This window comes from Rhinopithecus roxellana, chromosome 5 (assembly GCF_007565055.1).
Source record: "Rhinopithecus roxellana isolate Shanxi Qingling chromosome 5, ASM756505v1, whole genome shotgun sequence".
Lineage (NCBI taxonomy): Eukaryota > Metazoa > Chordata > Mammalia > Primates > Cercopithecidae > Rhinopithecus > Rhinopithecus roxellana.
This window is the reverse complement of record NC_044553.1, coordinates 170523296-170548922: the sequence shown is the minus strand read 5'-3', so window position 1 is coordinate 170548922 and position 25627 is coordinate 170523296. Positions and strand designations below refer to the sequence as shown.

The 25627-nt window shown below is 53.4% G+C and overlaps 1 protein-coding gene across 1 annotated transcript in view; it reads right to left on the bottom strand.

The window, feature by feature from the left end:
* The window catches only part of ITGA11 (integrin subunit alpha 11), a 133775-nt gene that overhangs the window by 11529 nt on the left and 96619 nt on the right, over window positions 1-25627 (bottom strand). Inside the window, exons 12-24 of the mRNA XM_010363633.2 lie at window positions 23064-23212; window positions 19633-19773; window positions 19154-19357; window positions 18290-18420; window positions 15434-15600; window positions 13950-14092; window positions 12456-12566; window positions 8825-8910; window positions 7602-7809; window positions 4695-4793; window positions 3097-3173; window positions 1236-1325; window positions 234-324 (exon numbers count right to left, since the gene is read on the bottom strand). Coding sequence (XP_010361935.2) covers window positions 234-324; window positions 1236-1325; window positions 3097-3173; window positions 4695-4793; window positions 7602-7809; window positions 8825-8910; window positions 12456-12566; window positions 13950-14092; window positions 15434-15600; window positions 18290-18420; window positions 19154-19357; window positions 19633-19773; window positions 23064-23212 — 1697 coding nt within the window. The remainder of the gene's footprint in view (window positions 1-233; window positions 325-1235; window positions 1326-3096; window positions 3174-4694; window positions 4794-7601; window positions 7810-8824; window positions 8911-12455; window positions 12567-13949; window positions 14093-15433; window positions 15601-18289; window positions 18421-19153; window positions 19358-19632; window positions 19774-23063; window positions 23213-25627) is intronic.

Genomic DNA, 25627 nt, shown 5'->3' with positions numbered 1-25627 from the left:
TAGGCAACCACACCCTATCTTCACCCATATGTCTCCCACTGCAGTCCAGTTGTTTTTCAGAAGACTGAGAGGCCCAGAGAGGGGAAGTGACGTGCCTAAAGTCGCACAGTGGGTGGGTGGCAGGGTTGAGACTGGTCTCCGGGCACTAGTGATGATTCCACATTCCTCCCCTCCAGGATGGGGGTGCTCAGATCCCATCGTTCCCCCTCCACCCGGCTCCCCTCCAGCCTCACCCTGAAGATGCAGCTGAAGGGAGGCCCGATACCATCGTATCTCTCCAGTGAGCTATTGGGCTTGACCTCGTAGTGGCTCAGGCTGCTCCTCCTGCAGAGACAGAGGACAGGGCTGTCATGAGCTCAGTCAGTGCTGGCTGGAATGACAGATGAATGAAAGAGGGAGAGGGCATGTGCCGGCCTCCCCTGGGCCACAAAAAACAGGTTCCCTCTTGTGTCAGTTGGGAGTGAGTGTCATGTTGGAAGGATTCTGAGCCTTCGCAGGAATTAGCGCTGCCATGGGTGAGCAATGTCTGCCTCCTGGGTGGGTGGGCGTGAGTCAGAAGAGCCAGTTATTTCATCCCTGCCCAGCCTGTTTGCCTAGGGGTGTAGCTGCTTTTCGGAGTGACCGTGCCACTGTGCTGCCTTCCACCCTCTAGGGATGGCTGGCGTGGGAGGGCCTGAGCTTCCTCTTCGTATCTGCTGTTCTGCCCTGACTTCTCCATCTGTCCATGAGCTCTCAGAGGACAGGGGCTGTTTCCTCCATCCGACTGGGGGCCAGTAGCGTACCAAGGGGGCGGGGGTGGGAGCAGTCTGTCTTTTGGGGAGGAGTCTTTTCCCACTGACGTTGTTTAGATGTGCTGGCGTAAGATGATAATAAAAAGTAGACTTATGACAGATATTATTACTGTTTTTAAATTCTCTACAGACCATGCATCCACTTGTTGCCTATGCCAGGGGTGGACGCCTCCCACTGCCCCCACCCTCCCTTCTTGCCTCTGCTAGGAGCTCCCCAGGGCCGGGCCTGTGTCTCCTCCTTCCTCTATTTTGATATCCCCTCCCGATATTGGATGGGGGGCTGTACTCTCTGACCCATCAGGGACACTCTTGGCTCCATCCATAGTCCCTTAGTGCTGGTGTCTGGCCCTATTAGGGCTCATCAGAGGGTACCACCCCCCTTAGGCCTCCGTCCTCCCACTCCCCATGCCTTCCCTCTCCGGCGGCCCCTGGAGCCCGGCCCACCTGGTGAAGAGGACGTCAGCCTCGTATTTGAGGTGGAAGCGTAGAGGGGCCACGTTGTCTTCCTTGGTGCTGTCCTGCTCGTTACTGTCACTGCAGGGAGAGCCAGGCAGCAGGGTCAGGAAGGGGTTCAGCACAGGCAACGGGAAGGGTCTGAGGCAGACTGCGAAAGGAGCACGCTGGCTTATCTGGGGCTGATGGGCACCAGACAGGCCAGACAGGGAACCTGAGGCGTCTCCTAGGAGAGGAAGGGCCAGAAGTGGGGATGGATGATACCAGCTCTACCTGCTGCCCCTTTAGGTGGAGTGAGGGGAGGGCTCTGGACTGGAGCTGGGAGGCCTGTGCCTGGCCTGGCATGGACCGGACCCCAGTCTGTTTGCCTCCCTCACTGGGCTGCCCGTCTGTCAGGCTGTCAGGCAGGCCAATCCTGCTGCCTGCCGGATTCTCAGGGTCTGTGGGAGGCGACACCTGTGGCAAAGGCTCGCCCATGGAGGAGGGATGGTGAGGAATTCACAGTAGAGTCATTCATTTATCCCTGGACTGACCGGGGACAGCTCCCACAGGGCGGCCAGGGCCACTCTGCTGCCACGAGAAGGCTGGGAGTGAAATTCAGAGACATCTTCAGGGGGGTTCTGTCCAGTGTGCCTCTCTTCATATCTGAGCACCATGAACTACTGGGACAAATCATTTTAGACATAAAAATGTACGATTCTTGCTTGCTACATAGACCGAGTTTGATTCCCTTTGGAAGCCTTACCCCAGGATAGGGGTTTGGTTAGAAAAGGGAGACCCACCACACACAGATGCACCCCCAGAGCCCCCTCCTACATACACCTAGTTCTCAGACACCACCCACAGCTGTGCCAGAGACACTGCTCTGCAAGTGCATGCTCATTTCTCCCGTGAAGACGGGACTGGGTTTTCTAAGAACAGGGCAGAGCGCAAGGGAGGCCTTGCCAAGTTTGCCACGTGGCGTGTGAGAATTCTACCACAATGCGCAATTCATTTAACTGTAGCTAGGACGCGAGCACATGTGGGGTGTGAGTGCCCAGTGCTTCTGTGACCTCTGACCTGCGCGTGTGTGTGCTGCAATGTTAGTGTTCGGTTTGTCTGGGGTATTTATTTCTTGGCTAAGGATTTTTGCCATTTATAAGGCTCCAGAGTGGACAGAATCCCTGTCCTTCCCCACATAGAGGTAATTCTGCACAAAAGAGACATGTATTTACTACTGACACAAAGTGATTCATGGTGTCAGCACATAGCAAGCTGCCTCTGAGAGGCCTGGGAGACAGACAGACGGACAGGAAGACCCACACAGAGTAAGAAAAGGCCTCTTAAAAATGGGAGAGAGGTGACTAGGACAGGAAGAGCCCTGGATGGGGAATAGGATGAGTAGTGTTCAGCTTCCAGCTGCACAATTCACTGCTGTGTGTCCTTGGGAAATTCACTCACCCTCTCTGAGCCTCTTTTCTTAACTTGGAAGATGGTGTGGGGAATAACCCCTGCTTTGATGATCTTAAGGGGCCTCTGTGAGGACTGAGATTTTTGCCTGTACAATGCTTTATAACTGTAGGGTTTGTGAATTACTGCTGTATACAGGGTTGTCTAAAAGTAAAGGGCTGACATTATTATTTATCACCCAAAGAATGAAGAGTGGTGGCAACACAAGGGGCAACAGGTTGGCCCACACCTGCAACAGATGCCGGCTCACCTCCCCACCCCGTTCCCTCCACTCAAGGTTGGGGCAGTAAGGGACAGGGCGTGGGGCGGCGGACTCAGTGTTGGGAGGAACAGTCGCTAGCAGCCAGAGAACTGGGCCCCAGAGTAGCAAGCTTGGGGGAGAAGGAGCAGGCACGGCCCTGACCTGCCTGCAGCGAGCTCGATCTCCAGGTGGTGTAGGAAGATGGATTTGCTGAACTCAAAATCAAGACGGAAAGCCACCTGCAAGGAAGCGGTCGCATGTCTGGGCATTGCCGGGACCAGCCCCGCCCACTCCCCACAGCCCACTCCCCACAGCCCCCTGCCGGGCTTGGGGAGGGAGAGCTTGCTAGGGGGTTGGGGAACTGCTGGCTGGGAACAGGCTGGGAAAGGGAGGACCAGGTGCTGGAGAACGTGAGCTGAGCTTCAGGGCTGCTGTGGGGACACAGCCAAAGACAACAGCTCCCACAGTGGGGTTTCTCGGGGCTGAGCCAGCCCCCCTCCCTCTTCCTCTTCTTTTGTTTTTAACAAAAGGCAACCAGAAAGCAGCAAGTCCAGCTCCAGACTCTGTCTGCAGGATTTTTAGGGTAGCGGGTCTTGATGGCAGGAAGGGCCAACGGCCATTACAGGATGTAGGGGCCAGAAGCGTTTGGTACGACCGCCTCACCCACCTCTTCTTTGTGTGTGATGGGGAGGGGATGGCCCGGAGAGGGATGAGGGCCAGTGGCCACCCAGCAGGCCAACAAGGCGTCTGCCCCTTGTCTGGCAGTGCTCCTGCCACACTGCTGACCTGGGCCCTGATGCTCCCCTTGCCCTTTGCCCCGCGGTGGGGAAACATGCAACCCTCCTCGCCTCCTCCCCGCCCCACCTGGGGGCATTACTGGGACTTTGCACAGACACCTGCTGCTCTCCCCGGTCTCACCCTCACGAGGTTTCCCAGGAGACCTCAGCGGCCCCTTCTCTGCAGGAGTGGATGGGCATGGGTGGGGAAGCCTGGGCTGTGTCCTTCTCCATCCCCACTCCTGGGTTTGTCAGTGCCTCAACCCAGAAACTACACCTTCAACTTGTTTCTCACCAGGGAGGTGCTTTGCTAAGGAGCCCTCATCCCTGCTCCCATTTCTTCCACTTTCCCCAGCCATGCAGACCCTGCTCCTGGGAGCACAGCTGCTGCCTAGCTGGCTCCTGCCATGGCTCCTCTCTGATTCCCAAATCCGAGCAGCTTGGCCTCAATTAGATCTTCTCCTGCTCCAGAACCTTCTGTGGCTGCCCACTGTCCAGGGCTGATGTCCAAACACTCCCTGCAATCTGGTGTCTCCCTCCCTTTCCCAGCTACTTTGCTTCTCCCTTCACACACCCACCCTCTATTCACATGAGCTCTTAAGCACAGTTGGGTGGTAGGTGCTCACGAAATGGTAGTTTCTCTCCCCATCCCTCCCCATACACAGCACAGTGGCAGAGGCCAGAAATCTGAAAAACTTGTGAGGGTGCAGAACAGTGGGACTGGCTAAGGGGAGGTAGGAGACTAGTGGCTGGGAGTGGTAGGAATTCTCTCTGAGTTAAAGGATGGGCTTCTAGCCTGGGGATGGTTGGCTAATTTGGTCACTTGCATGTCATTTCATGGGAGAAAAGACAAATAAAAGCCACCTCAGGCCTCCCACCCCTCCCTGGTCTTCTGTTCACTCCTGTTGCTCTTGCCTCCCTCCCCAAACTCCCTGTGCCTCCCAGTGCCCACCCTTGCCCTCCCCGACTGTCCCCAGCCTCAACCTTGGCCTTGGCCCTGAAGAAGGGGTAGCTGACGTTGCAGACTTTCTTCTGGAGCCTCCTCTCCTCATTCACACACTCGATGTTACCGTCCGAGTCCTCCTGGAGGTGGGTGGCAGACACCATGGCAGCAGTTAGGCGGGGCCTGGGACCAGGTCTGGAGGCTCCCTTACCCCCAGCCTGCACCCCCCTCCGCAGGGGCCGCCTCAGCCCCTGATACCCATACGGAAGCCCGGACCACAGCCCTTCTGACATCTGAGATCCCAGAGACCCCAGAGGCCAGGGTGTGACTTGGTTCCTGGTACTTGGCTTGACATGGGATGGGATACACTCAGAGGCTGTCGGGCGGTGGCAGGAGAATGGCAGGGGCTCATGTATGCGTCTCATTTTGCTCATCTGTTAAATGGGGATGACAGTAACTATCTCATCTAGTTGTTATGAGGATTACATGACGCAATGCACATAAATGCAGCGCCTATCCTATGTCCTGCCTATTGTCATCACTCATATGTGGCAGCTACTGTTAGGATGATTATTTGTCCCTGCTGAGGGCTCTGCACTGTTGGGCACACAGCTGTGCATGTCTCTGGGCATGCATGCACCCGTGTGGATGTGAGCCTGTGTCTGTGGACACTCTGTGTGTCTGCATGTCAGTGCATGTGTGTGCATGTACCTGCTGCATGTATACGGAGCATGTGCGTTTCCCTGGATGAATATGTAGGCCACTGTGTTTTTGCATGTGTGTGCAAAAAGTGTGTGATCAGACTAACACATCTGCATTTGGCTGAGAAGGGTGCTTTCTCTACTAGAGTCCCCCTTGGCTGGATGTTGGAGAGAGAGAGGAGAGGAATGCCGACCTCGCAGCCATGAGCGTTTCCTGGGTTGGGGATGGGTGGCGGCACCTGTGAAGGTGGCAGGTCCAGGCTAGCCCTGCACCCCTCCTGCCGTGTGTGGGGACACAGCACTTCATAGAACGTGTCTCCCACTTCTCTTTACCTCCACTCACTGCCAAAAGCTCTTCTGAGCCACAGAAACTAGCTCCATGATTCCCTCCCCAGGATTAGGAGCAGGCACGAGACTGGCCTTGTGAAGTCTGAGCCAGGGAAGCAGGGGAAGGCGGATGCTGGTGTGGGGCTTGATTCCCTCCGTATACCTGAAATCCAGACAGACACAAGTCCCCGGGCAGGAGGGGACTTCGAGAGACCATCAGGTGGGCTCTTCATCGTCAGCCTGGACTGTCACTCTGGGCAGTGGAGAGGGAGTGGGGTTGGGGCCCAGGCCTGGGCCTGACAGAAGGGACTGTGGCTGCAGATAGGCCTTGAGGTCTATTTGAGGATGGGGGAGCCCACTGAGGAGGAATGGGGGGCATGAGCAGGCAGCTCCTCGCTTTCCTGGGGTGGCCTCCCTTCACTCAGCTTCCCCTCCTGGCTGCAGGAACTGCTCCTGTGTGTGTGGCAAGCAAGGGGGGTGCTCGGGGAGGGGTGCTGGGCAGCGGTTCTGGGGTGGAGAGGACAGACTGGCCCAGCACCTGTCTTGCCTGGCACACTGGGTTCCACATTGACACTGAGATCCTCGAGGACCGGGGCCATGTATGAGGGTCCTGGGACCCCCAACACCGACACATGACATTGATGTCTGAGTTTACTCAACAAACTTGTCTTGAGGGCCTTCTATGTGCCCAGCTCTGGCACAGACATGGCTAAGACAAGGCTCTTGTCCCCTGGGAGTCGAGGGTTTCAAGAGGCCAGCACTTGGAGACTGATGTTTCTTCAGAGCACACGAAGGGCTGTGCCAGATGCTGTGCGGGCTGGAGGGCTGCCTGTGGCCTTGGAGAGCTTCCAGAAAGATACCCCAGAGAGCAGGGCTGAGGACTATCCTTGACCACAAAACGCAGGCTCAGGCACTGGCACCAGCTGTGGGGCGGGAATTCCGCTCTGCTGCTCACCAGCTGTGTGGTCCCAGGCAGGCCTTAATCCCTCCCTATGCCTCAGTTTCCTTCTCTGTAAAATGGGGACACCACCATCACCACTACCACCACCACTACTGCTATGCCCGAGGCTGCTGCAAGGTTTAAGTGTACGCCAAGTGCTAGCACAGCGCTGGACGCCATGAGTGGGCAATACGTGGATGGTCACCAAGTAGGAGCAAGAGCCTCTCGGGCAGAGGAGAGAGGAGTCCCAGTTGGGGGTCATGGTGGGAACGAGCAGGGCTTGCTGGGAACAAGGTGGCCCGTGGCAGGGTTAGGGGAGAAGTGGCAGGAGGTGGGTGGGATGGGCCTTGAATGCCACAATGAGGAGTCTGGAGTTTGTTCTGACAGCAGCTGGGAGTGATGAGAAGTTTTAACGTGGGGAGGAACTGGTTCTGATTCTCGTCAGAAGGACCTTCCAAGCAAGCCCGCAGGGTACACTGTTGGTAGAAGGTGTGGATGGCTGGTGGCACACGCGTGGTGTGTGTGCACCTAACTAGGGCCCAGGAGACAGGCTGAAGGGTATTCCTCTCCATGTTCCCAAAGGGCTCAGACTCCCCTGGTGCTGGTGGTTCTCAGCCCTGCCTGCACACTGCAGTCACTGAGGAAGCTTTAAAAGCCTCCCAACACTAGGCCCAAACCCAGAGCAAATCAGTTAGGACCTCCAGAGAAGGAGTCTGGGGGCAGGCTTTTTAAAGCTGTCTTGTGATTATTTTTTATTTAATTTTATATTTTTGTAGAGATGGGGTCTCACTATGTTGCCCAGGCTGGTCTCAAACTCCTGGGCTCAAGTGATCCTCCCACCTCAGCCTCCCAAAGCGCTAGGATTACAGGCATGAGCCACTGCACCCAGCTTTCTCGTGGTTCTAACATGCAGCCCGGACCCCACCTGGCCTTCCTTTTCCTCTGCCTCAGGCAGTCTGGGCAGGTTGCTGAGGTCTTACCTTCTGGATCAAGCTGGCAAACTGCAGGTTTGCTGACTGTGAGATATTTAGGACTGTGCTGTAGGCGTTCTCGCCCCTGTTCTCCAGTGTGGCCTCCACTGCCACTCGCCGGCGTGTGCTCTCTATGATGAAAACTGTGGTGTCGAAGGACAGCGTGTATGCGGAGCAGTCCTGCGCAGGCTTCCTCAGCACCCTCTGGCAGTACTCCCTGAGAACAAGAGAGCACCAGAGATTGGGCAGATGGAATGAGGAAAGCAGGGGTAGAGAGGAGCCCCAGGGTTGGGGCAAAAAGGTGGGTCTGGGCACTTGACTGGCCTCTGCTCATGGGAATAGCCACTGGGAGAAGAGGGGAAATGGATGGCAGGGCTGGAAAGAGCTCACCCTTCAATACCACTTCCTATTTCAAAGGCCCTTGGTGTCCCCACCATAGAGATCATACCCTCCGCTGAACCCAGAACTCTTATTTGACCTCACCACTCATGCATCACCACTCTATGCATCCTGTTTCCCTTTTGGCCTTGGCTGCCAGGAAGCTCAGCACTAATGTAGAGATAATCGTTATTTTAGCCTAACTGGTTAGAATATGTGCTCCATTATCCTTCTACAAGTTTTGAATGTGCTATTCCTCTTTATTGTCTATGTCGTGGTATATATGTTTTCTATCTAAATCATCTCATAGTTGAATCAAAGTTGAGCATAAATTATTGGAAAATATGTTACATAAATTAAGAATATGATATTGTTGATTATTTTCCCTGGTATGTTCGTTTGTCTCTTCCAGGGGATTGTGGGTCCCCTGCTCCCCCTCTGCTGGTGTCCCTGGCATCTTTCCATCAGAAGGATTGGAAAGCCCAAGGTGTTCAGCCAGCAGGCTCTAGAAGTCACCTCATTGGGGGGCTGAAGGACAAGCACTCAGAACTCTGAGTCCCCTGTCTCTGCCTTTCATCTATTTTGTAATGTGGGCTCCAAAGAAAGAGTTTCTTTTTTTAACAAAATTTGAGATTAGATTAGACTAGTAGTTTCATATTACAGAGGAGACTTTCCTGAGGTTATGCAGGAGTTGGAGGTAGAGCCTGGGCTAGAACACAGGCTCCAAGTCAAGTGTTTGATCCACGCTGCCTGTGAGGAGGACATCCAGGAAACAATCCAGGGCCCCAGGAGCCCCAGAACCTCTGACAGTGAAGGGGAAGGGGCGAGGGTGGGGGTGGAAGGAGCCAACTCACATGGCCGTGGGCAGGTCACTCCGGGCATCCAGCACAAGGTCAGGGACACAGTGCTCATCCTCATTGCAGCCGTTCCAGAAGGGCACCTGGGGCAGGGAGAGCCAGGTGTGGGCAGCTGGGTAGGGACCCGCAGCCCCTCGCCCTCAACGTACACCAGCATCTGTGTCCACCACACTAGACATGCGCTGGCTTTCCTGCACTGTCCCCAGACACCACACTGCTCTTTCTTGGGCTTTTCCATAGACGCTTCCCTCTTTAAAACGAGGCTCAAAACTCAGCTCCTCCTGGTTCCCCTCCACTTCATAACTGAGCTGATAGCACAGAACCCCCACCCCCACTCACCCAGCAGAGCAGTTCTGGTCAACATTTATTGATCGTCTACTGTGTGCGGGCAAGGGCTTTGGTACTGGGGATATGAAACAAGGAAGACGCAGCTTCTGCCCTCAGCTCATGGGGGAAGATTGGTGTATGAACAAATAACTAGTGTAAAATGTGCGAAAAATCCAAAGAGAAGTGCATGAGGAATAGAAGAGGCAGAGAGGAAAAACAGCTGTTTTGGCCTGTAGGAATTCAGGGAAGACTTCAAGGAAGTGACAGTGGGTCAGAGTTCTGAAGGACCGTCAAGGTAGCTGGGTGGACCGGGGTGGAGGTGGTGAAGTCCAGGAGGAAGGAGAGCCTGATTCAGAGGCCCTGGGGCAGGAGCAGGACAGTGAGTCGGAAATGATGGGTGGGTCAGTGTTGCTGTGATAAGAGGCACAGAGCTGAGAAAGAGGAAGAGATGGTCATGGGCCTGTGTTTACAGGGCCTTGGGGTCATGCCTTGCAACTGGTAGGAGTTGCCAAATGCCTCAGGCAATGAGTGTCCTGACAGACCTGCATACTGAAGGCTGCCCTGGTTGCTGTGGGAGAATGGAGTGAGAAGATGGAGGTTCGAGGCAGGGAGGCCATTGAGGAGGCTGCCACAACATTCAGGCAAGAGGTGATGCTGGTGTTGGTGGTGTGGTAGTGGGCATGAGAGGAGAAAATAGGTTACTGACCCCAGAGGCGGGATCAATAGGAACCTGGAGGTTGTCGGGGCTGAGGGAGAAAGGGGTCCAGGGTGTCGGCTGAGTTTCTTTTTTATGTGTCTGGAAGGATGATCATGGCATTCAGTAATAAAAGCAGGGGTTGGCCGGGCGCGATGGCTCACGCCTGTAATCCCAGCACTGTGGAACAGGCAGATCACCTGCGGTCAGGAGTTCGAGACCAACCTGGCCAACATGGTGAAACTTCGTCTCTGCTCAAAAATACAAAAATTAGCCAGGCGTGGTGGCGCACACCTGTAGTCCCAGCTACCCGGGTTGCTGAGGCAGAAGAATCCCTTGAACTCGGGAGGCAGAGGCTGCAGTCAGCCGAGATCGCACCACTACACTCCAGCCTGGGCGAAGTGCTTGTGGCCCACTGGGGGCGAGGACCTCAGCAGGCAGCTGGATATTCAAGCCTGGAGCTGAGGAGCGATAACTGTCACTACCAACAACATAGCCCAAACCAGGGACGAGGAGTCACAGAGTCATGTGTATCTTCAATTCATTACCTTTTCTCGAAGGAGCGCTCTCTGGCCCTCACTCAGATCCATGCTCTCTTGCTTTAGGCATGGATCTACCCATGTCGCCCCCAGCTCCCCACCGCAAGGTGGATCTGCGGCTAGAAGTAGGCCGACCTCAATGGCAGCCAGCGAAGCCATATCCAGGGGTCGCTGTGGAGCCGTTGGGAAAGGGACTTAGTTCCAGATGGGGGCTTTACGGCATTCTAGCACCAAAGTTCATCCTGGTGACTTCAAGTCTCGAAGAAAAAACTGCCCGCTCCCACTAGGCATACTGTTTAAGAAGTTTGAGAACTATATAATGACCTTCAGAAGAATTTCTATCTGGCTGATTAAAATAAGTAATTTAATGTAATAAGCAACTGTTACCCTCAATAATATGGAATGGCTCACTTCCCCAAGAGGCCAGATCTTATGATATTAGAACAGTGCTGGCCATTTAGTAGAGGCAAAGTAAGACTTTTAGAATGATGGGAGGAATGTGTCTCACTTGCTGGGGGCTAGAAATCCAGATAAACCAGAGTTTTAGAAACTTAGCTGCTCTTCAAAGTTTTCAGCTCTGTTTCTCACCTTTTCTTTATAAGGTGAGAAAGAGATTTACATGAAGCCGCAACCTGCCTTTCCTATTTCCCTGCCTTGGTGATGCTGTCAGCTCTCGAGGAGTAAAAGCCCATCCTCCCTGTCTCCGAATGTCTGAATCCTGCCTAGCCTTTAAAGTCCGGCTAAAGGCCGCCTCCTCCAGGAAGCCCTGGCCTATCATCTGATTGCTTGATTGTATGTCCTCTGAGTGCATTCTGCCTCCCACCTGGCCTGTGCTGCTCATCACCACCTTGCACGGAGATCGTGGGTGTCAGAGCAGGGATTACCCTGTGTGTTAATCTGCACTGTGGGCTTCAGCCTTCTTGTGGGGTAAGTGCCATGTACTCATTCATTTGCCATAGTGACTTTGTAATTACTGCGAGAGGACAAAAATGACTTAGTGCACCCAGCTTTCCCCTTCTTCCAGCTCACTAACGAGGAATCCAACTTTGCCAGCCCAGGGGTGCAGACTTAGGAGGATGGAGGGGAGGTGTGAGGATGGGGGTTTGGCGGGGGACTGTGGGAGGCCTCGGGAGAGGGGTGTGGAGGGGCTGTGGGGGATGATGCGTGTGAAGGAGAGAAGGGGAGGTTTTCAGGGGCATTGCTGCGGACTGTACAGTCCTTTCCTGGTGTTGAAGAAATGCAAGTAAGAACTTGAATAATTAACTGCTTCCTGGCCGGACTGTGTCACTCACACAGATGTTGCTCAGTGACTGGACCTCACAGAATGGCTTAAGAGTGCCGTGGTGTGTTTAAAAGTTGTTTCCTGAATCCTCAAGGTTCAGGCATTAGCTATTCCATTTTACAACTTTTGCCTGCTCTTACAGCACAGCAGCAGAATTGATCACTGCCTGACATTTTCCTTGAGTGGGATTTACATGGAGTTGCAGCTGCAGGGAGCATCTGAATGTTAGATGTCAAACATTTTGGATGCCCTAGAGCCAGGGATTAGAAAATGTGGTTGAGGGATGGGGCCGCTTCTTTCTGGAATGCTTAGGAGCTCTGTCAATCAGTTAAAACACTTCTTTTTGCAATGCTTAGGAGCTCTGTGAATCAGTTAGTCATCTAACAAGCAGAACTCCGGGCTCTAAGAGTCACTCTCTGGTCTCCATTGTCCTCATCTGTAAAGGAGGGAGGTGGGTGATCAAGATCTCAGATCCTTTCTCATCCCGTGATTCTTGGTATTTCTCCAGTGCTCACCCCTTATTCCCCTGTGCTGGGGATATGGGGAACCTTAAACAGGAGAAGGCCTGGGCCTTGCCCTTAAGGAATTGATCTGCTAATACTCAGCACAGGCCCCGAGGGAGGTGGGAAGGAGCCACACTGTGGGTTTGCCGAGACAGAAGGTGGGGAGGCGAGGTGAGGGATGGTGTCCTCTGCACCTGGCACACTCAGGCTCTGGCCTTTGGGGAGGAGGTGGAGGTGGGGGTGGGGTTCATGCCTGAGGTATGTGCCCTGTACCGAGATGTACCGAGACTCTGAGAGTGGTGGGCCAGCCGTCGTCCAGCATGGGGCCATGGTCAGGGTCCTCCAGGGAATACTCGGCTGAGAAGGTCACTGGCTTCACGTAGTCAGCAGTGTCCTGGGGGTGGAGACGAGCGCAGGGTTGAGGGAGGAGAGAACGTCATTTTATGAGCCAGGACCATGGATGCCGAGATAGAACTTTCACCTTCCTAAGGTGGCAGGGCAGCTGCCCTGTCCCCTCAGGATGAGTCTGCGGGTGGATGGAGGTTTCTAGCAGGTCTGTTGGTGGGAAGAGTGTGCCTCTGTGAAAGGAGCTCCAAGCTCAGCTCATGCCAACCTAGCTGCCTGGCTGTTTCACCAAGCTCCTGAGCATCCTTCAGGGCCAGACTCCCATTGCCCGGATACCTTGGCCTCCGGGAAGCCTGGCAGTGCCGGCCTGCATCCCACCCCACCCACCACTCTGTTCAGACCAGTTACGCCTGCTGCTCACGTAGCATTTGAACCATTTGACTGTGGTCACTCTTCCTTCCCAAGCAAGGAATGGGCCTGGAGCCTCCCAGCATGGCCCTAGCACTGTAACAAGGGCTTCAGCATGTGGAATGAGTGAATGAACAAACTCGTGAGCAAGACAGGGGCACTCAGGTTGGTTCTGAGCATAGATGGGAAGTAAAAGGGTTGCTTATAGCTGCCTAAAAATTTCCCCTTGGAACTTGCAATCCCTGATTATATAAAGGCAGTGGCTCTCAAACCTGAGCTGGTATCAGAGTCCCCTGGGAGCTTGTTAAAATATGGGGTGCTGGCCCCACTCCCAGAGTTTCTGAGTCAGAACATGTGAATTTCCAAGTTTGTGGGGAGGATGAGGACGCTGCTGGTGTGGACGCATCTCAGGGGACCCCTTAACAGGGATGTGCCTTTTCACACCTGCTCACGTCTCTGACCTCTGGCCATTGAACTACTGGGGCCAGGAGGGCTCTGAGTGACCCTGCTTGCATCTCTGAGGCTGGAGCTCTGGATAGAAGTAAACCTCTCATCCTCTTCCTTAGCTATAAAATGGGGTACCAGGCCACTACCCTGCTCGTGACATCACTGGCGCCCCTCTCTGTCTCTCCTCCCGTTTTGCACATGCCACTGCCTCCTGGACCTGGCCTTCAATTGTTAGCTGCTGCCTGCTTACCCCTCCCTTTGGGGCTGTGCCCCCCACTGGCTGCTCCTGGTTCTCTCTGCTGGACCTACTGAGCCCACCTTCCTTCCCTCGGCATCTGAGAGTGGCAGGATAAGAGGTTTTGGAAGGAGGTCCAGTGAGGTGGTATGTAGCATGTCTCTGGGGCATGAGGTGGGATTGTGGAGTGGCCAAGTTCAGGGGATACAGACCCCGGCTGGCTTCCTGAGGTCTGCTGGGGGCTCAGAACCAGCCAGGCACCAGGTGGACTCTCTGCCTCTTCCACGGCAGGTGCTCCTTCCTGTAGGAGCTTGGGTTCTGCTAGTGGGGCTGCCAGCTCACCAGGACATGGAAGTTGATCCTCTCACAGAGCTCCTGGCCGGAGGAGAGCAGGACAGCTCTGTTGGTGAATCGGTCCCCGCCCTCGTCCAGGTGGGCCCTCGGTGTATACCGCCTCTCGTCCATGGTGGCATTGTATCTGATGCCTGCAGGAGGGGAGAGGGCAAGACCACAAAGGTGGAGCCACATGCCCATCCAAGACTGTCTGCCTCCTCCAGGAAGCCCCCCAGGCTGGCCAGAGGAGAGCTATTCCTTTCCTCTCACGAGCCCCAGTGTGGGTGAGAAACTCCCACAAGGAGAGCCAGTGATTGCATGAGGAAGGGAAAGGAAGGAATCAAAGAAAAGGGGGAGGAAGAGGGTGGAGAAAGAGCAGGAGGAAGAAATGGAGGGAAAGTAAACACCGCAGACAAGTTGGGGAGACAGGATGTGGGGCCAGGGCGGTGCCATGTTGAGCCCCTGCTGCAGTCAACAACCCCCTCCGCCTCTCCCTCCACCTTCCCTGTCTCTCCCTGGGCTCTGGGATTCCCCTCAGGGCTGGTCAGAGCCTTTGCTGGGTGCTTCCTGTCACACCAATGAGGGCTGGCCAGCCCCTTCCCACCAGCTCCTCAAACCTTTGACTCCATTTTGGGGCATAAAACCTGCAGCCTCCTCCCCTTCAATTAGGTTTTGCCAATTCCAGGAAAGACTCAGTCCCTTCTCCTGTTCTCCAGCCCGCCCGCAGGTTGCTGCTGGCTCTCCTATCTGTCTCCTCTCAGGGATGGAAGTTGAAAGAGAGAGGGGCACAGCCCCCAGGCTAGCCTTTGTTCTCATCTTCCTTTTGGTCTCTGTCTGGTCCTGCTCCTTGGCTGAGATGCTCTCTGAGTCCCCGTTTTCTGTGCCAGTGCAGACAGTCCTGGAACCTGCAGCTCACTTCCTGAGACCACCTGGACCCGGGGCTGTCAAGAGGAGGTATCTGACTCCAGACTTAGCTGGAAGTGACCCTCAGAAGGAAACTGCCCTGCTGCAGACTCACACCCACTTCTGAGCAAGGCTCCCTGCAGCGAACTCACACCCACTTCTGAGCGGGGCTCCCTGCTGCTGGGGTCTCATTGACCTGGACTTCTGGTTTCCAGCACCCCCACTGTAAGACTCCTGGGTCTGCCTCTTCCTCTGCATCCAGGCAGACTTCTGGGTTTCCGCACCCCACTTTGCTCCACTGGCATCAGTCGTGTGTTCTGATCCAAACTCTGCCCCCAGACTGTTTCCTTCTTCTCTTGTCCTCCCTGTCATGATCACCCCTGCTCACTGCCACTCTCCCCCTGGCATGACATCCCCTCTTTGCTCTTTGGAATGACAGCATCAAATGGGGTCCAGTGGTCATCCAAGGTGGCTCTAGGGCGACCTGGCACTCAGCATCCATTTCAGGAAAAGCCCAGGCTTTGAAATAGAGTAAGGTGCAGGGGAAGACTGGAGCCGGGGGGTGAGGAGAAAGGAGAGGCCTGCTTTACCAACAGTTGTCGTTTGGAAGTGGGGTGCCAGGAAGACGGGCGTGAAGCAGAGGAAGGCGGCCAGGCAGGTGGCATCCCTGCCACTGCGCTTGCAGTCTCTGTGGAAGATGTTGATCTTGGATGGCTCAAAGTGGAGGCTGGCATTGATCTGAACCACAGGGCGGGACCTGCGGGAGAAGGGCCAGTGAGCTGGGGTGGGGCAGGGGCTCAGGCTGCCCTGCTGTGACCACGGGGAAAGACAAGAACCAGATGCGAGTGGAATCTGCAAAGCCACTGGAGGGGGTGAGGTGGAGGATGGAGGGGGCTTTGGATGTCAAGGGATTGGCAAGAGGGAGCACAGGGGAAAGAGGGGCTCAGCCACCTCACAGCCCCTCCATGCAGCCTCTCAGCACTTTCCCCCAGGGGCTGTGCTCGCTGTGGATCATGCTGACTCCCCTTTGTTCCCTCATCACCTTTTCTAGCAGTGGTTCCCCACCTGGATGCACGTATGAGTCATCTGAAGAGCTTAAAAAAATCCTGGTGCCTCAGCTACACCCTAGGCAAAACCACATCAGAATCCGGCCTTTGCAGATTTTAAAGCAGTGCCTCTGAAATTTTCGTATGTGTGCACGCCCCCTGGGGATCGTGTTAAAATGCAGATTCTGATCCAATAGCTTGGCACCGATTTTGCATTTCTAACAAGCTCCCAGGTGATGTGAACATTCCATGGACCACACTTTGAAGAGCGAGGCGTTAAAGTACCCCAGGTGATTCCAGCATGCAGCCAGCACCCATCCACCCCCACACCACCCCATCCAGGTAACCAAGGAAACACAAATTTACCCTTATATCAGCCTAAGTCAAATGTAATTAGGAACGAAACCTATTGCCTCTCCCAACCATGAATGTAGATAGAAAGAAATAGGAGTAGAGTGGCTTAGAGGTTTCATAGCTTCAACGTGATGATCTGTACCAATACTCTGTTCTTCTTGGCATAAAGGTGAACAGCACCTCTGCGTTGTAGAGTGAAAGGGTGGATTTGAGTCTTGGCTCCGTGGGTTCCTCACTAGACCTTGGCAGGTCACATGAACTCTGCGATGGGGGATTGTGAGGATTAGAGGAGGTGAGAATGTCCTTTGACAGTGTAGAGTGCTGTGTCAACACAGTGGGTTACATCTGAAGTTCTCAAACTTGACTGCCCATTGGAATCACTTGGGGAGTTTTAAAAAAATTACTGCTGCCCAGGTGCCTCCACAGAATTCTGCTTTAATTGGTGTGGGTAAAGCCTGGGCAATGACATTTTAAAAGCTCCCCGGTGATCCTAATGGGCAGCCATGTTTGAGAACTATGGGGCTTGACCATAAAGTCTTCCCAGAGGACTCTGGCCCACAATTTCATCACTATTTAGGTAGCACATAAGTGTGGACTTCAAAGGCTAGAACTTGATCCAATCATTTCTGTGATTCTGATTATCCTGGGGTGTGTGTGCATATGTGTATCTTGTTTCCTGTAGAGGAGTTTATGTGTTACTTTAAAGACCTGCTAGGTTCTGTATACCCCTCTCTCCGGGCCTTGGTCATCTGCCTCGCTTTCTTGGTTGGAACCAATGCAGTGAACACCTTTACCACACCTTGCAAGCCCAGGCTGCTGTTGCTGCCACCACCACCACCACCAAGGACCTAAGAGCCCCCACATACAGCACAGACCTTCGAAGAGACAGACCCTACTCCTGTACACTAGTTGGGCTGCACAGGCCCTGGCTTCCCAGTGCTGCCTAGAGGGCCAGGGGACACCACCAGGACTGTCGGGCAGCAGATGCTCTGGCCATGACAAATGAGGGATCTGAAGGAGCCACAAGTCTGCTGCCCCCCCTTCTTTCCCTACAATGGGCTGTGTTATGCCACACTGGAAATGCCGAGATGCTGAGCAAAGAGCAGTACGCGTGGTGAAGACAGGCTGGCTTGCTTGGCATCTGTGCTCCCTTCCGGCTTCACTTTTGCTTCTGGGATTGCACCCCACTCCCAAAGCATTCAAGAGGCTTTTGCCTCAGGCTCTGTTTTCTAGGGAACCCGGAAGAAGACATTTCCCTCTTGGGTTGTAGTAGCCTTGCGAACAGGAGCCCGTCCTTTCCTTTATTCTCCCTGTGAAGTTATATATCTCTGTTCAATGCCTTTTTAAAGTTGCAGGGCAGATAAAATTGCATTTATATAAAATTATAAGTAGCGGAAAAAGGACTGGGAGAAGATATGCCGCAATATTAATAGTGGCATTGTTAAGGTGATGGCAGGCTGAGCGATTCTTTTCCTTATTTTATAAATGTTCTTCATGTTATTGTATTTATGATGAAAAATACCTCATCAACATATATGAAAAAATACTCGAGGTCTTTTTTTTCTGGCTCAAAAAGTAGTCAACATATGGTAAAATCAATGGGTGTTTAGGAAGCATGAAAATGAAGCCCCGAAGAAAGGAAGCAAGAAGTCAGAGTGCTTTGGAGGAAAGAAATCTCTGTATTAGATAAACATTCCTCCACGCCAGGGTAGAAGGAAAGGTCCTCCCAGATGGTAAAAATATGCTCAACTTGCCCCTGCAAGTGTTATAGCTTGAAAAGCTGAAGTGGAAGACATGCTCGAGTAGCCAGAACTTTTAGGACAAATTCTAACAGCGGGAGCTTTTGGACAGGACTTCAATTTATATTGAATTTACACTGATTCCACCAAAAGGAAATGTGTAAGCAAGTTGGGGTAAGAACAGGGTGAGTCTAGCTGAGGGCAGTTAGAGACAAGAGAAAAAGATCCTGAAGCCCGTTTTTAAAACCCCTGCATTCATTGTGACCTTCAGGGGAGCCCAGGAGGTGGGAACAGTGGGGAAACCAACCAGAGAACCACAGCGTTGCCAAGGGCTCCCACTGCCAGGTCGATGAGCCCATCCTCATTGAGGTCCAATTGCCCGTGGATGCTGCAGCCAAAATACTGGAGGCCGGTAGCCAGCTCTGAGGCTGTGATTCTCTGCAGGGAGCAGGAAGAGAGGGGGAGGGCATGCACACCATGAGTGTGGGGGCGGGCGGCCCTGAGCTGCAAGAACAATCAGGAGCCTGTTTGAAATCACGAAGAAGCTTCCCCAACCCAAAGCAATCTCCTCTCCTGGCCTGTCATGGCACCTGAAATTCCTACCATTCAAGTCATTCTTTTGGATTAAAATATCGTGTCTTAAAAGAGTTCCCTATTAAGTGTAAATACATGTTACCTGGCAAGCGACCCATCCACGTCTCTCACACTGGTCTAGTTTTTAGGCTATCTTACTAATAAACCGTGGGCAAAAGGATGATCCTCAGGGGATGGGACCCAAGACGCGTCGGTTTTGAGGTGGGCACGATTTCTAGCACGAAGCGTTTCCAGAGAAGAGTGAGCCCAGAAGAGATGCTCCACTGGTAGGCAATTGCATGTGTGCATGTCTTGGGAGGAGTGAGGGTCAGGTGCCAGGGATTTGTTGTTGTTTGTTGTTGGGGTAGGATAAAGGTAAGCAGGGAGAGGGTGCCAAAGTGGGTGGTGGGGGGGGGGGGATCCTGAAGGTAAAATGTGACCTTTTCAAAATTTCCACGTGGGGAAGCATGACCAGGACAGATTGCCATCCGTTCCTGTGAGAGGGCATGGAAGAAAATCCTGAACCAGATAAGGCACAGAAGCTCCTGGGACCCCTGCAGCCCCATTTGCTCCATCCACTTCCCCGGGGAAGACTGACCTGCTTAGGTGTCTTCAGGATGCTGCCTCGGAAGCCGTGGAAGATGTAGATGGCTCCTGCGTGGTTGTCCTCGAGGGGGGCTCCCACCACCACATCGTCATAGGAATCCTGGTTGAGGTCTCGAACTGAGGCAATGGAGGACCCAAACCGGGCATTCTGGTAACTGTGTGAATCCTTGAGCGTTCCGTTATAAACAAACCGGTTCTGCAAAACCAGGGGCAGAAAAAGGCTGGGGAGGGCTTAGCAAAAGTCCTCAGGCTCATAATTCCCTCTGCAGGCTGCTCCGGCATCCTCTCCCCACTCCATTCCCCCAGATCCCCGTCTCTGGCTATATGAGCCCAGCCACAGAAGAGGCTCTGATTCTCCCCAGGCCTGGCTCCAGCACTGGCCTCGCTAGTAACCCATTTCCCTCATGGCTACCCAAGTTAAAGCAGAGGCTGGGGCCCCTGAGAAGCTGCCCAGCCCCTGCCCAGCTGTACCTGTCTCAGCTCGTAGACGTACACCTTGCCTCGCTCGCGGCCCTCGCTGAAGTACATGGGTGCACCCACCAGCAGGACATCAGTCACACCATTGCCGTCAATGTCCACCGAGGTGATCTCACTCCCAAAGTAAGAGCCTATCTGCGGCACGTGATGGGAGAGAGGAGTGGGCTGGCTGTCCAGCTCGCACAGCCCAGAGTCCTTGCCTCGCCGGCAGAGGGAAGCCAAGGTCATCTTTTGACTCAGAATTTTTGGTGAACAAATGGGTCCTCCCTTCTCGTGCGCTCCCTCCCTCTCGTCTCCTTCAGAGCGGACTGGCCTGTTTTCAGTTTGCCCTTCTCCCCTTCCCTCTTTTCTTTCTGTCATTATCCCCTTCCCACTCTTCTTTCTTTCTGTTAATTTTATTGGTGGTCATTTGTCTTGTGTGTAAAGTGAAATACTGGCAAAAAGTAAGGAGAATATTTAAAAGTATGAAGAAGAAAACAAAAGTTACCCACAATCCTGACATCCAAATATAACTACCATGAATGTTTTAGCAGATTTTCCTCTAGTTTTTTTTCCCCTGAGGCATGTTGCCTATTTGTACTTGTGTTTTATTTTTACGAATTGGAGTAATAATGCAAATATAGTTTATATACTGATTTTTAAATAAAACAATATATCATCAACATTTTTCTATGATGTATTATATTTTCATCTACAACATAATCACTGATGATTCCACAGTGCTTAAAATTATGCATGTATCATAATGTATTTAATCAATTATTGCTGGACAGTTAGCTTTTTTTTTTTTTTTTTTTTTTTTTTTATTTTTATTTTTTTATTTTTTTTTTTATTTTTATTTTTTTTTTTTTGAGACGGAGTCTTGCTCTGTCCCCCGGGCTGGAGTGCAGTGGTGCAATCTTGGCTCACTGTAGCCTCGAACTCCTGGGTTCAAGTGATCCTCCCACCTCAGCCTCCTGAGTAGCTGGGACCACAGGCACTTGCCACTGCGCCTAACTATTTTTAAACATTATTTGTAGAGATGGAGTCTCACTATGTTGCCCAGGCTGGTCTGGAACTCCTGTGCTCCAGGGATCCTCCCACCTCACCCTCTCAAAGTGCTGGGATTACAGGTGTGAGCCACTGTTTTTAATTTTTGATGTTATAAATCATTCTGGCATTAGCATCGTGAATGGTGAACTACGATTTCTTTCAGTGTCTGAGCACTTGCTGTGCTCCCCTTCCGTTTGGGGTGCAGTGCTCCCCACTTCAGTGAGGACACCATCCACCCCCTCCTCAGAAACCCAGAAACCCTGACTCCGTCCTCCATCTCTCCCACCTGCAAATCTGCCAGCAAGTCCTACCTGGTGGGTGCCAATTCATCAACTACTCCCTCCTGCTTCTTCCCTAGGTGAGGCGCCTTCTAAAGGGCCTTCCAGCCTCAGGTTGGCCCCTTCAGCCCACCCCCATGGCAGCTGGCGTGGCCTCTAACACCATTCCACCTCTTGCTTTTGGGGTGGTATCTAAACTCTCCAGCAGGACCGTGCTGGACCAGCCTCCCTCCCCAGCCTCTGTCCCCACAAGCTCCTGCTCCCAACGCAGTGCTCCTGGGTCCTGCCAAACTGAGTTATTTCTCTTCTCCAAAAGCCCCAGGCCTTGGCCGGCTTCCAGGCTTCCCTCTGCACAAGCTTTTCTCTTGCATGCACTCCCCGCCCCTGCGTCCTCCCCAGATCATCCCCTGCCATCCCTCAGGTCTCAGCTGAAGTGTCACTTCCTGTTAGAAGCTGTCCTTGACCTTCTCCACTCCGCTCCCTGCCCCTTTTCCATGTGCCTTCAGCTCCACACTCCTCCCACCAGCCCCTGTTCCCTCTGCTGGGATCCTCATGAGGGTGGGCATTGAACCTGCTGTGTTCCCTCTGGGCCAGGGTACTGTGCCTAGTACACAGAAAGTACTTAATTAAAGCTGGGTTTCTAAGGAAAGGGGAAGGCACCCTGTTCATGGACAAGCCCTGTTTGGGATGGTTTATAGCCTTGGGTTAGCTCATGTGAGCCCTATGCTACTAGGAGAGAGAGTCATCCTCATTTTACAAGGGAAGGAACCAAAACTCAGAGAACTGGAGTTTCTTGCCCAAGGTCAGAAGGCTGGTCACCTGGTCACCGCCAAGCTGGTTGGAATTGGGGTCTGTCTGACACCCTGGCCCATGACTCTGCCTGCCCCATCCTTCTCTGGCTTAGTGTGTTTTCAGAAGAAATCTATTCTCAAGGATTAAAAGCTGTTAACTGAGGAGAAAGATAAAAAAATTTAGAAGAGAGGAAAGGGAAATAGTACACATGGGTGGGAGAGGGAAAAGATGTGCCTACATAAAGTAACTAAGAAGCAGACAGAGAGCAAGTGAGGGAGGGGGCGGGAGAAATTTGTCTAAATATGTGGCCTCAGCTATGTGGGTCACCGCGATTTGGAATTCACTTAATTTAGCTGCCTTCAGCACTGTGGTTTCTCCTTCGGATGTTGGAGGCGGAACTGGGCAGGAAAAATGTCATAAATTCATCAGCAAATTCCCTCCAGCTTTCAAGGTCTAGCCCTCCATTCCAAAAGAGTTGGCCCTGGGCGAGTGTGGGCAGGCAGGGTGGAGGGTGAGAGCTTCGCCGCCTGGAATGGCCTGCACCCAAGAAACAGGAGGAGGAATGGCAGGAGGGTAGCACTCTGCAGCGAGAGGGATTTAGGTTAGACTTGGTGAGGAGCAGGTTCTCACAGTGACAGGCCAAGGGCAGTCATGGACTTAGGAGACAGGGCTGTTCCCAGGCTCAGGAGAGCTGACAGGGAGCTGGGGACAACATGGAAGGGCCTGGACAGCACTCAGCTCTGGCCTAGAGAGGGCACGGATGCTGCTGGTCAGGAGGAGCCCAGGACTGGTTTTGGGGTTATTGGGGGTCAGGAGATGGCATGATGCAGGCAGCCCTACCAAGAGGTTTCTTGGCTTGACCCAGTCATGAATTCACCATAGAACCCTAGAAGATCCACATTGCTTCCCAGGAGCCCAGTTTTCCTCTGCGCTGGAAGTGACTTGGATTGGAGCCCTGTTTTCACCACCAATGACTCTTATCATAGCTTTCCAATTTGCATTCATCACTGTCCAACACAGCACTCTTAGCAGCACAGTCTGGTTGCCAACCACCTCCCTGTGGGGCAGTGGCATTGGCAGCCTTCCCATTCCTCATTGCTTCCATTCCAGGAAAAAGGAAGCAGCTGGCATCCTGGAGGACCCATGGGGCCTTCTGTGGGTGGATGCAGACTCCTGCCACTCCTGGAAGCATGAAGGTGGCTGGAGGAACATGACTGCCCTTCGGAGCACCCAGTGGCCCAGGCGTGCTGTATTCACTGCCCTCCCATTTGTCTGATCCGCCCCTCTTCCCTCCGTCCCTGCCCCGGGCTCCCCCTCCATTACCTGCTGGCCCCGCAGAGCCTGGTGGATGGTGAGGCTCCGGTTGTTGTGCATGGTGAACAGGATGACTTTGCCTGTGTGGTTGAACCGGGGGGCTCCGGCCACATACACCCGCCCCTGCCTGGAGGACACGACCGATGTGACTGTGTACCCTGCCACAGGAGGAAACAAGCTGATATTTGGCACCGTGTCCTCAGCAGGCCTTGCTTGGCCCGGTGCATGGCTCGGCCGTGCCAGAGGATGGGCCAGAGGTGGGGTAGGTTCAGGACCAGCTGAGCAGATTCAATCATGCAGGGCTGTAATTCCTAGGGGCAGCTGGGGAGGCCTGGAAGAGGCAGGGCCCAGGGGAGGGGTTTGGAGGGTAGGGAGGACTCACTGCACCCCAGCCCCTACTGGAGAAAATAAAGGAAGCCAGGTGGGGCTGCTAAAAGACTAACTTGAAATGCACACATCCCTCCTTCACCCGCTCATGAGCACGGCGGAGGGCAGCAGGGAGTAGGGCAGACTCTAGCCTCACTTCAGTTAATATTGGGGATACTTTGTTTTGGTTCCCCACCAATCTTCACTCTTAGGGACGAACCAGTGTCCTCTTTATTACCACAAATGCCTGCTAAGTGGCCCACTGAGGACTAGAGTGTTAACCGTAAAGGTGGAAGGAATTGGTCTGCTTCAGATATTTATGTGGGGTCTCAGGGATTCTTGCAACCCCAAAGCTTTGCAGACTCAAAGGAGGAAGCTCCCAGGCTCCTGTCAGTCCCATACGTGCAGCATGCCAAAGAGAAAGAAATGGAACCCCAGGGGCTCTTTCGGAAAGGCTGCCAATCCCTGCTCCTGGTATGGCTGTGCCTGATCACTGTGAATCTCATCACCCATCCAGTGCCCAGGAAGCAAATGTGCAGCATCTTCAGGCAACTCTCCTGAAAGTGGGCTCCAGCAGGTGTGGAAAGCCGATTGCATCCCAGAATCCCACTTTCTGCCAGATAATCTTGGATCCCAGATTTTAAATGGGTGTTGGACTTTGTTGACAGTCCCTGGGCTGTTTCTGGGGAACAGATGTCTCTTGCAATGCACGTGTGTGAGTGTGTGTGCACATATATGCGTGTGCATATGTGTATCTGTGTGTGTAACACTGTCACTTGGGTCCCATTGGCTGCTTCCAGAGTGGCTACAGGGTGTACAGATAAGCTGACTCAGTGCCTGGGGGTGAACCACCCTGGTTCCAGACACAATAGTTTTCACTCTTGAGGCTGTACTTTGGGAAATGAGGCTTGACAGGTCCATAATATGAAGACCTCACAAGGGGTGGCTAACATGGCCATGTATTTAGAGCAACCATAAATATATGGGTGGGGGGAGCTTAGCCTTGTGGTGTGGAGCAAAGGTTTCTTTTGAGCTGAGCCCTCAGTGGCACTATTGAAAATGTTCTCAGTAGGCCTTGAGTTTCTGGGCCTGCTTGGAAGGAGGGGCACTGAGACGCAGTCTGGGGGCCAAGTGTCCTACGGGCAGGTGTGGGTCAGCATTCAAAACTCACAGAGCTTCCTGCCTTCCAGCTGTCTGTAGGCAGCACCTTTGGTTCCCAGGCAACTCTCTGGCCAGCAGTAGGGGCCATTCTGAGGCTGGGCCAGCCTCCCTAAAGGCCTGATGAAAGGGTAGGGCCATGGCCCGAAATCTATACTGCACCCCCAGTAGAGGCTGGGAGCCGGCCTCCTGGTCTCCTTCCCCTGTAGTGCTCCTCTGGGCCTGCTTGGAAGGAGGGGCACTGAGACGCAGTGATCTGCCTTTCTGTTTAATGCCTTGTAGCACCTGCATCTTGCGCCCCGTCTTTGGTTTCCTTACTTTCAGCGCAGTGCTGTGCACTTGGGAGGAAACACAATGAAACACGAGTGATTCCAGTTTCTAGTTAAAGGGTTGGTAGCCTTTGTTCTTCCAGCATCTTTCCCAGTGTTTGAGCATTTGCCAAGGCAAGGACTCCAATCCTTCTCTCCTTTATTTGTGCTTTTATCTGAGCTCCCACCTCATTTGTGTTATAATTATATGTGCACACGTCTGTGTCTCTCAGGAAGCAGCTTGAGGGCAGGTGCTGTGTCCTGCTTACCACGGCACTTTAGCACGGCACTCTGATAGCATCAACCGCAGTGCTCTGCAATTCAGGTTTAACACCTTGCGAATTAAATGGGCCGCAGGCCCTAGAGCCAGGCGCTGTTGGGAAACTTCTAGGGATCTACACTTCTGGATTTTCTAGCACAGTCCTGATTCCAGCATTTTGCCCTTTTGTCAGCTGAGGGTCCCATGGTTGGGGATAGAAAACAGGGTAACCACAGTGTGGGCAGAGTCATAGGCAGGGTATTGGCTAAAGAGCTGAGGAACAAAGGTCAGGATGGGATGAAGCACCAGAGAGATGGACACATGGACAGATTCGCTGTCCACTCTGGGTGGCCCAAGTTCATGGAGGAGTGGGGTCTGAGGAAGCCTTAATGAGGAGTGACTTCACAGAGAGTGGACTTGGTTCAGAAATTCAGAAAGACCCAGAGACAGTGGGGAACCCCCTCTTGCCGGCCTCCCCTCTG